At 49.3% G+C, this 11,115-nt stretch overlaps 1 protein-coding gene across 1 annotated transcript; it reads right to left on the bottom strand.

Annotated features, from left to right (window-relative positions):
* Nucleotides 1-981: 981 nt before the first annotated feature.
* On the bottom strand, nt 982-9,985 carry SH2D7 (SH2 domain containing 7; the record flags this gene model as incomplete). The annotated part of the gene is made up of 6 exons (XM_080930776.1): nt 982-1,032; nt 2,715-3,398; nt 4,681-4,890; nt 5,148-5,313; nt 8,282-8,371; nt 9,810-9,985. The coding sequence occupies 6 exons, from the start codon at nt 9,983-9,985 to the stop codon at nt 982-984; spliced, it is 1,377 nt and encodes a 458-aa protein (XP_080786902.1).
* Nucleotides 9,986-11,115: the final 1,130 nt, after the last annotated feature.

Below are 11,115 nucleotides of genomic sequence, written 5' to 3'. Positions count from 1 at the left end.
CCCCGGAAGAGCCACCGTGGCCAAGGGAACAGCAGGAACAAGAATGTTCTACTCCTAACCTGGTGACTGAGCAAAGCCCTACTCCTAAAAGTTCTCTGAGGTGAAACCACCGGGTTCACGGTGGGTTGCATGGGAGGAATCTGAGTTGCTCCAAAGGTCGGGACTGGCTGGAGACAGAGGGCAGGTAGGGGTGACCTGCTCACATAGGCATAGCATCAAATGTCTCCTGACTGGCTCCAGATGCTCCCCACCAGTAACCCCCAAGCTTAAGCCTGCCTTATTCAGGGGGTCTCGGTTCAGACCCTCACTGGCTGTGTCTTCAGATAAGTTTCTGTAGCAAAAGCCTAGTGAAACTAGGATAAAGATAGAGAAGTGGGGACAGGAAGGGCTGGGGGTGGGGGAGAGGCGGTTTCCAGGAGCCCAGCCTGCTACTGGGTTAGAACCATGGCTTCTGAGGTTGGATCTTGGCTGCTGCTGTATCCCAAGCTTCTGGACCGAATCCTTCTGGGGCAGGAGCAGAGGATGTGGTTCCTGGCCATCTCCTCCTATCTCCAAGCAAGGCCATGAAGAAGGGAACTGGTTTTGTTCTCAGAAGTAATAGCATGATATCATTTAGCCAGTCAGGAAAATGTCTGCCTTGGCAAGGGGCCTGCCACATACTCGTTAAGTATCTGACGGGTGAGATGAGCTTGATCGATCAGCCCATACCTCTCTATGTTCATCCAACCCTTCCTTTAGTCAGTCCCCGCTCTTGCTGCCCTTATTCTGTCATTATGTGGATGGACAGCATTGAAGAGACATCGGGAGTTGCCGGCAGCTGCACAGTCTCTCCCATGCCTTTCCGGATAAGTACCTAGGCTGCATCTTGAAGCCTGGTTTCATAGCGGATGGTTGGGTCACACCTTCAAGTGAGCCAAGGCTGTCCAGTAATCTCTGGTGCAGTGTGGATACCACCAAACCCTCTGAGCGCTAGGCCTTTCTTCAGAATTTGTGCTTCCTGTCTGTGAAGAAGAGCCTCCGGAACTTGTCAGGCTGGGAGGAGGGAAAAGATGTTGGGGCCTAGGCTCTCTGGCAGAGAGGAAAACCAGAGACCCAGGCTCAGAGGCTCTTAGCTCGGGCTTGGGGTGTCAGCCCAAGCTGGAAAAAAATTGGCCGAACACAATGCCCGCATGGCTCCCACATGCCTCTCTCGGCCCCAAACCCCACTTTCGGTCTTCCAATGTATGATGACGATTTACCTTTGACTGGCTAAGGATGGGTCGTGAGGAAGGAGGCAGAAAATACCAAAGCGTCATTCCCTCCTGAGTGTGTGCTGGGCTCCCTACTACCTCCTACCCATCTGGGGCCTTGCTACACCCTGGTGGCAAAGGATGGAGAGGAAGACAGATTATGTACAGGGCCACCAGGGTTACAGGAAGACAAGGGACATCTGGGGGAGGTGCAGACATGGCCTCTGAGGTCCATAATGGACTGTCCACTGCCTAACTCTTAGAGGATCAACACCTCAGAGATGATGGAGGTGGGGGAGGGGAGGACAAGATGGGGGCAAACACAACCCTGCCCTTAGGGAAGAACTGGTTGGAAGCTCAGGGTGTCCTTGTTTAAGTTACAAGAGGGAGTTTCAAGTTTCCCCCAGACTTGAGGCTGTGTCCACATGAAGGAGTTTTGTCACTCCTGTTGTACAAAAGTATAGGGAGCTGGGGGACAGGGAGGGGGTCATAGGCTCATCTGCCATCTCAGGGGACTCAGGTCCAGCCCCATGCCAACCACCACCACCCCCCGTCATGTTCTTCTCTATCATGAATCCTCAGAGACAGTCACTCCGAGAGCCAAGAGCCACTGACGGTGTCTTGTCAACAGGGTATGTGGTGCATTGTTCCCTGGGCAGCTGCCCGGAGCACAGCCAAATAATCAGCTCATTTTACAGACAAGGAAGAGTTTGGGTAGGGCTGCCAAGTAAAAATATAGGCTGTCCAGTTAAATCTGAATTCTAGGAAAATAAGAAACCATATTTTTTGTTTTGTTTTTTTCCTCTCTTTTTTTTGGAAATGTAAAAATTATTTTTTTAATTTTTATTTCACATTTTTTTTTGCCTGCATGTATGGCTCTTATGTCTGGGTGAGGGTGTTGGATCCCCTGGAACTGGAGTTACAGATAGTTGTGGGCTGCCCTGTGGGGGTAGGAACTGAATCCAGGTAGCCAATGCTCTTAACTGCTGAGCCATCTCTCCAGACTGTCATTGTAATGTCTGAGATGTATGAAAGCTACTGGTTTATATACAATTAAAATCTAACTAGATGCCTCGTTTTGGTAGCCATAGTCAATCAGAGAAATTGTCTTGGCCCAAACCAGAGAAGCTACAGTTGTTTATTCATGACTAGGGCCAAGGGCCTCTTTCCCAGCTTCCCAGTGGGTGGCAGGAAAGGCAGGGAGTGCCCTACTATAGGGGGAGCTCTTAGGTGATTTCACCCTGAAATCTAGCAGCTGCTTCTCCCACCCTTAAATCAACAGGGGGAAAGTTCTGGGCACGTCTGAGCATTGGCAGTAACCTGTTTGTGCTTGAGAACCATACAGATTCTATATAGTCCTGGCTGTCCTGGAACTCGCTATGTAAGCCAGGTTGGCCTCGAACTCACAGGAACCCTCTTGGCTCTGCTACCCTAGTGTTAGGATGAAAGGTGTGTGCCACCCCCCAACCCCCTCAGGGACCTTACCTTGTGCACTCGTCCGGTGTCCTTGTTCTTGGCGGCTGGGATTTGCTCATAGGTGTTCCCTGGCTCTGGAAGCTGCGAGGTCTCTGAAGTCTTCTCATAGCCGTAGTCCATCGGCCCTGACAGTTGGCTGTACGTGAGACCAACTCCAGGGTATGGGAGCTTGGCAGTGTCATGCCAACAGGTTGGAATCTGCTCATAAGTACTGCCTCTTTGGTCTGGTCTGTCCCTAACCTCTTGTCGTAGGCCTGATGCCTCAACAAGTTTGTAGGTATCTGTAGAGCTGGCTTCAGAGGACTGAGCCTCGTGGCTCAGCTTGAGAAATCCCTGCTTCCAAGTAGCAGCCCGTGATCCCAGGGCCTCAGAATTGGGGGGCAGGGGAAATCCTAAGGAAGTATAAGGCAGTGTAGAGCCTTGGTCTGGCTTCACCCCAGATGGGGCAGGTCCTGGGCTGTTGGGCCTGTTCTGATCTTCATCTGAGAGCTTCCTTGAGGACTCCTTGCCTGGGGAACAAGCCAAGCTGCCAGCAGGAGGCAGCCTGTGCCTGCCCCATACCTCTGTGCTCAAGCCTAGCTGGGCCCGGTTCATCTTCTTCAGTTCTGCGTAGACAGTGCCACTGGGGCCTGAAAAAGACTCATCCAGAAGAGAGGGACTCCTCTGGGGAATGGGGGGCACTCTAGTGGGTACCTGGGAGAGAGGGACAGAAAATGTTTTAAAAAGCAACCATCACTACCAGGACCTCAGACCCTCTAAGCTATCTTTATAAATCGAGTCTCCCTCTTTTGCCTCAGTTTGCCTGTCCTATGCAAGGGTTGGTTCACAGCCATCAGGTTTCCTGGTTCCGACTGTAAGTACAGTCTTTGCCTTGACAACCAAGGCTTTGGGTCACCAGCTCAACAGCCAACCCAAACTCATTCTGCCTGATCCTCCTGCCTCCATCATGGTTCACTGTTTTCCCCCCAGGCCCCATAAGTCCCCCCACTCTCTGCTGTGTACCCCTTCAGAGTGGCTTCCTTCCACTCATGGAACCTTTCAAGAGATATTTACTGAGTTCCAACTACATGGCAGACAGTCTAAGTTCTGCGACCAGCTTGAGTTTACATTTTAACCTGGAAACAAGCACCATAGGGCTGCGGTACAGTGCCTACAAGGATTTGATGTAGTATATGAGGTATGAATGTGTCACGAGAAATGTCCTGTCAGGTCATGATCAGTGCTATGGAGAGCAAAGCAGGTAACAGAGAAGAGAAAAACAACAGGTGGGAAAGGTGGCATGTCCGGTATGTAGGCCAGGAGGGAAAGGTGACATGTTCTGTAGGTCAGGTGGCAAAGGTGACATGCCCTATAGCTCAGGTGGCCTTTTTGAGGAGAGATGAGATACAGTATGAATGACATTATTCTCTGGAAAGAAGAGAGTCCAGGCAGAGTATACAGCAAATTAAAAGCCTTATGGGTTTAAGAAAGATCTGTAAGGTCAATGGCGCCACAGTAAGCATGGGAGGGAGGTTCAAGAGACTGGGGAGGCTCTTGTAGAACCTGAAGATTTTAGGTTCTATTCTGAATGTAAGAAGACCTTGGCATGCCATGGTCTATGACTAAGGGCATTCTTTTAGTCCATCCCATATAAAGACACGCCACTTTACAGTTTCCTAAATGATACTCAGTATCTCCTAAGGTTCCCATTGAGCCCTCACAGACACCTCAGGAATGGTAAATAGACTTGGAGAGCACATGACTCACGCAAAGCCTCACACTGAGGAAATGGAAAAGTCTAGGCTTGAAATCAGTCCAGCGGACCAGGGCTGACCAGCGCATTGGTGGATCACTGGAGGCAGACTCTAGGTTAGGCTTCTTACACTAACGTTCAGCGGCCATGTCTGGGGACACTGCTCTGGTGGCTTCTAAGAACCAGATTCTAGTATGACCCGCACATCCCAGCCTAGACTCTGTGGTGCAGACTCCTCCTCACCTCTGCACTTTCCTCATCCGAGACAGTCCGGGAACTCATGTTTAGGGTTTTCTTGGTGTGTAGGAAGGAGACCTGAGGCTTTGCAGGAAGGCGGGGGCTGGTGGCCTTGTCAGGGAGCATGCTGGGAAATTCCATGGTCGGGATTTCCAGGCCTAGATTCGTCTGCTGGAGGCCCGTGTTGATGGCATCGTAGAGATCATGTTCCTCTAGCTGGAGGTAGTGCAAACATAACAGGCTTATGGTCATACACTAGCAGCCTTCAACTGCCTGCCGGGGGCTGCAGAGAAGGAATGAGCACATCCCACTAGGTTTCTGACCTTCGGTAAGATTCTTTCCGATTGAGGGCCAGGGTGCCTCTCGGTTCCCTTGATGGCGTGTGCCTGTGCAACTGTTACCCCTGTGCAACTGTTACCCCAAGGCCAGACACCCCATCCCCCCACCCTCACCCGGGAAGAAAGAGCACCTACCCGTGGGCAAGCAGCAGCAAGGGTCTCCCCAAAAGGCTCAAGCTGCACCTCCTGGTAATGGCGCAGGAGCTCTTCCAGGGTGCTGTGGCTAAGGGTGTCTCCGGAGACAAGGTAACGTCGATTTCTCAGCTGGTTGATGACAAAATGGCGGCAGCGATCACTACCCCTGTAACACAGTTCAGCCGTGGGCGGGTCGGGCTACGAGCGGGCAGGCCAGCTTTGCCCCTGTTTATTGGAGGATCATCTCTCCGGTACGGACTCATCTGACCAAGGGCTGCCCTCCCCACGTGCATCTACGGTGTTACTTGGAGAGCTGGGGGGGCACTTCAAATCTTGAACAAAACTTGGATCTTGTTCTTCCGGAGCGCAGGGCTAGGACTAGTGTGATTTAGACACTCATAGAGTGTCTAAATAAAATGCAAAATCTTGCTCATCTATTTACTAATGCAATAGTGTATCTGTTTTTTTTTTTTGTTGTTGTTGTTGTTGTTTGTTTGTTTTTGTTTTTTTCTTGTGGTTTTGGGGATCAAATCTAGGTACCCCCCCCACATGCTGCACAAATCTTATGGCACTGAGCCGTGCCCTCAGCCCTATTTAATTATTTATTTTAACTTTAATTTTTAAAATTATTTACTCGTTTATTTTTCAGAGAAGATCCCATTTTATAGCCCAGGCTGGCCTTCAACTCAGTGGATCCTGCTGCCTCAGCTTCTCCAGTGCTGGGACTAAAGGTATGAGCTACCCTGCTTGGCTAAGACAGTACTCAGAAGATCAAAATAAAAGAAAAACAAAGTAAAACCACAAACACAAGAGAAAAGAGGAAGAAGATATCAAAGTTTCCAATAAAGACAAAGTCCAACCCTGTGCTTTTACCACTCAGCTTCACCTAATACCCATCCTCTGGAGCAAGAGGAATCCCCCCCCCCCTTATAAAGTCCCACCCTCACTGTCCTTTCTGATGGAAGAATGGTTTAAACCCAGAACACACATCATGGGTGTATAGCAAGATGAATTTGTACACATAAAAATGCTCATGTAACCGCACGCAGATCAGGATGTAAAACCTCACCTGGCCCCTCCCTGCCGTGTCCCACAGGTGGCCTCCTGACCTTATTGCCATAGCTCGTTTCTTCCATTGTGGAATTTCCAATACAGGAAAATTATGCAAAAACCCTCATTTGTGTTTCACTTCCTTCACTCAACGCATTTTTCAGATTCACTTGGGCCCGAGTAGATTTAGCTTCTTCTTTTTTTTTTTTTTTTTCAAAAGTTAGGTGGAGAGTTTATTGAGGTTGTTACAAATGCAGCTGTTAGGCTGTCTTTTGGTGAAAGCATTTACTCGTTTCTACTGAGAATATGCCAAAGGGTAGCAGAGGCAAGGTGGAACAACACACACACACACACACACACACACACACACACAATCTCCTCTCTCTCTCTCTCTCTCTCTCTCTCTCTCCCCCCCCCCCCCCATTTTAGGGAAACCAAATTTATCACTCTTTTACGAGCTTGTTTGGACGTTTTAGACCAAGGGTCGTTCCTTCTCTATTCTGGGAAGGTTGTTTCCTTTAACAAACAGTGCTCTAGGAGGCACATGTTTCAGCGAGGGAAGGAGGTGCTTTTCTAGCCAGCCAGATCAGCTGAGTGAATGCTGGTACTAGGCTGGGTAACAGATGTCATAGCCAGACTGCATTCACATCCAAATACGTCAGTCCTTTATAGTGAGTACTTTATGTGTCCAAGAAGTTTTATTACCCCTTTTTAATGGGCTTTGTTTATATATGGAAATATTTTCCTTTTATAATGGTTATTGTTTTCTATTTTGGACCTATGAAGAATTATTCATTTTTGTACCTTGTATGAGGCAGTGACCATCTCCCCCCTCTCCAATTGGATATCCAAGTGCTGTGCGTCAATTACATGGATACCAGGGATGACTGTGGCCTCTGATGCGGACCCAGGTGTCAGCATGCTAATTGTCTCTGCCCCCTTCTAGTCCCTTTCGCCATTTATGCTTCTTTGAGCATTCTTCTTGCTATCTTGTAGAAAGTGCTTTCTGCCTAAGGTCTCATGAGGGAGAGAGAGAGGGAGAGGAAAGCTCAAAGAAACACAGAATAAAGAAAAACGAAAACTAGAATGAGATATGGGAAATGCTTATCATATTTCAGAGTGCCCAAACAGTATCTGGAGACATCGAGCAGTTATTAACACTTGCCTAACCCTTCCATGTTTTGTTCACTGTGCGGGGCAATTGCAAAAGCCTCATCTCATCGGGCGCTTGAACAGTCCTGTTAGGTAACTAGAGCACTCCTATTTTACATATGAGATGGCAGAGATACGGAGAGGCAAAAAAGCTTCCTCCAGGTTAGGATCTGAACAAGGAGAGTCTGTGCACATAATTTGAATCGGAATCTGAAGACTTGGAAGTTTGCCCTGCAGCCCTGGCCTCCTTCCAGGCCTCTAGAGGAAGCCTTCTACCTTCCCATCTGAGCCTGACTTCAGACCATGGTCCACAGCCATCACATCTGACTTTGCACCAGGCCTTTGTACATGTCCCTTCCTCTTTAGTCTCATAGCCTTACATCCATAAGACCCAAGATCTTTATACCCAACCAATGGCATGGCCTCCCACAGCCCTCACCCCTCCAGACCGTCTCCAGTTCTCCCTCATGCAGTTAGAGGGTCCTGCCTCTGCCTGGATCCCTTCTTTGTGGTCATCCACGGCTATCCCGTCCCCAGAGACGTGTCCTGCTGCACCCCAGGATCTGTGGCTCTCAGAATCTTGTACTCTGCTCATGCCAGGCCACTTACTAGAAAGACTTTCTTATACCTAACCATGCCCTCTTCCACGAGCAAGACTGTTCCTCCGCTACTGGGCTCAGAGTTCATCCGTGCCCACTGGGAAGATGTTTTATCTGGCTCTCCTCATCCCCTTGAAGGTTGCAGCAACATCCCTGGCATATAGTCAGTACTGGTACCCTGAAAGGGTTGGCTAAGCAGAGGATGACTGAATCATGGGGTCAAGGCCCAGAGAAAACTGGACAGTGTGTTTCTGAACCTGTGTGTTCATCAGCAGGTTCGGGGTTATGGAACCCCGAGTCTTCCTGTCTCTTCATAGATGGCTTCCCACTTACCTGTAAGACAAGATGTAGCCAACAGCCCGGTCACTGAGGCGGATGAGGAAGGAACCGAGAGCTTTGTCCCTGAGTAACTGCTCTGTCTGCCTGGACAAAGGACATGCCATTAACTGGGGTCTGTACCCTCACAGTAACCAAGCAAGCTGAGTTAGACCTGCTTCAGAATCCTTGCAGGCTGTGAGTCCTAAATTGAGACAGATTTTCATCCCCTGATAGAGACTCTTCAGAGACCTTTGGCTGACTCTGAGGCCTTTCAAGGTGCCGTCTGTGGTTGGTCTTGGCTCAAGTAAGCAAACTGAAGACAGTCTGTAGATGTGAGTGTTAGATGTGAGTCCCCAAGGCACAGGCACCTTTCACCACCAACGTAGCCTTGGCAGCAGGAGAAATAGACACTACCTGCGGCTTCCTGCTCTCCACCCACATAACTATATAGACAGATGGATACTGGAGACTTCTGCGTTGGTGGGAATCCCTCTCTTGGGACTAAGTGTGCAATTGTGCAAGGTGTCCACTGCATAGGCGTTTCTGTAGCAAAGAGCTGCTGCTGTGTCTCAAGCGTGGTTACAAGAGAAGTTTACAGGAACTCACCACCACCCATTCAGGTCCTTCTATACAATACCAAGTGTTTTTGAGACACCGTTGAAAATTCTAGCTTTTTTTTTTTTTTTTTTTTTTTTTTTTTTGGTGGGTGGGGGTGAAAGGTACCTGTGGCCTGGGGACTCACATCTAACACTGTCTTCAGTTTGCTTACTTGAGCCAGGACCAACCACAAACAGCACCTTGAAAGGCCTCAGAGTCAGCCAAAGGTCTCTGAAGATTCTCTATCAGGGGATGAAAATCTGTCTCACTTGGAAGAACACAGACCATATAATTTCTTACCTGCTTATTCACCAATACGTCACTAGTCAGAACTGCCTTCATATTTTTCATGAATATGTGGGACCCCTGACTTCCAAACAAAGAATGTCAAGACAGTGACACAGAGCATTCAGATAGCTGCAGGTCCCCTGATCACAGCTTCCTGTGGTCTGCAAAGCTGTCCCAGGTGCTGTGTTAGGCACTGGGCCAGGACCTGGTGGGCTTTGTTTCTCATTCTTGCTTCTATCTAGTAGTTGGGAAGTTAATCTAGCCCACCATCTGAATCCCACATCTGTGCCTCTAATGCCGGGATAACCATGTATCTAGGTTTCCTGGACAGTTTTCTACCTCAGTTACAACAACATTCCAGTGCTGGCACACGGCATGGTGGTCTAACTTTCAACAAGATGCTCAGAACTCATCTAAACAAGCTCAGCTCCTACACCGTCCACTTCAGTCCTTCCCACAGCTGCAACTACCAAAGATCCCGCTAGAGAAATGCCCTCCACACCTGCCTTCAGAAGCTTCTCCGATCTGTCCCTTCTATGCTGGGGTCCTGCCTAACGAGGGAAAGGTCAGGAGCCCAGAGTTCCAGAGTCCTTGGGTCATAGTCCCGTCCCTGAAGAGCTGCAAGCCATGCTGGTCATGCAATCAGGGGCAGTCTTACTTTCGAGTGATGAATCCATGAAACCAGGGGGGCAGAGCTCCATTCTGTAGGATAGAGGGGGCCTGTGTCTCCATGAACCACTTCAGAGCCAGCTCCTGGATTTCAGCCAAGGCCCGCCCATCCCCTGACTCTTCTAGTGCCTTGTCCAGATGGAGCTTCTCTGGGCCACCCTCCATCCTGGTGTGCACTGGTGGTACATGAGTCCTGTTGGCTGCCGTCCTTTATATGGGTGTGTGATGTGGCTCATTTGCCTGTACTCACACCCTCCTCAAGGCCCGCGGCACACAGGAGTCCCATTACCTCTGAATGGCTCTCCTCTGCGAAGCTTTGGGCCAGGCATTTTGGCTGGCTAGAGTCACTAGCAGGGGGCTACCGTAGCGGCCTGGTGAGGATCAGACAGGGTTTCCATGATCTCTGGGCCAGCACATGAGCTGATGACCGTGAGCTCTTTTCTCCCAAACTCTAGTCTTTGCCTCAGTGGAAGAGCAGACACAAGGTATGGTCACAGCACTGCCTCTGTGAACAGAACCCTGGAATTACATTCAATGTTTCCTGCCCTCATGGGGACTTTTGTGTTTTGGTGGGGAAGTTCCATACTGATTAAATTTTCCTTCTATTTCAGAGTGTGTCAGGTAGCTGGGGATAAGATAATAAGAGGTGGGAAAACATGTTTTGTATGTGTGCAGTGTGTGTATGTATTCATACACACACATGTGTACACATGCACACAGGTATATATCCATGAATAAGTCTGGAAGTTAGAGGTTGAGATTAGGTATCTTCCTCAGTCACTCTCCACTTTGGTTTTTTTTTTTTGAGACAGGGTCTCTCATTGAACTGGGAGTTGCTGTTTGGGGTAGACTGTTGGGCCAGTAAGTTCCTGGGATTCACCCATCCTTGCCTCTCAGTGTGATCAGCTTTTATGTGGGTGCTGGGGCTCCAAACTCAGGTCTTCACGCTTGTCAAGCACTACAATACATGTGCATGATTGCATGTGCAACACTGTACCAGCTGAATCCAGCCTGCAGAAAGCAGGGAGTGGGAGGCAGAGGGTGTTGACTGCATGCTATTTTTGTAGTCGGTCTTGCCCAATAGTGGATCTTTGAAGGAGGAAGCCAGGCACCAGGTGAAGAGGGGCTGTTGCCAACTATGGGGAAAATGAGGACAAAGGGGTTTGACATCAGTTTAAGGCAGGCAGTAGAACACTTTATCATACAAATATTCCCAACCCCCAGTGTCATTCTACAGCTGAAACTGAGGCCGGAGGACACTGAGGTGGCAGAAGCCGTCAGCCTTTCCCCCCAAC

This window comes from Micromys minutus (assembly GCF_963924665.1).
Source record: "Micromys minutus genome assembly, chromosome: 16".
Lineage (NCBI taxonomy): Eukaryota > Metazoa > Chordata > Mammalia > Rodentia > Muridae > Micromys > Micromys minutus.
Note: the sequence above shows the minus strand (reverse complement) of the source record. Positions and strands in the feature narration are given on the sequence as shown.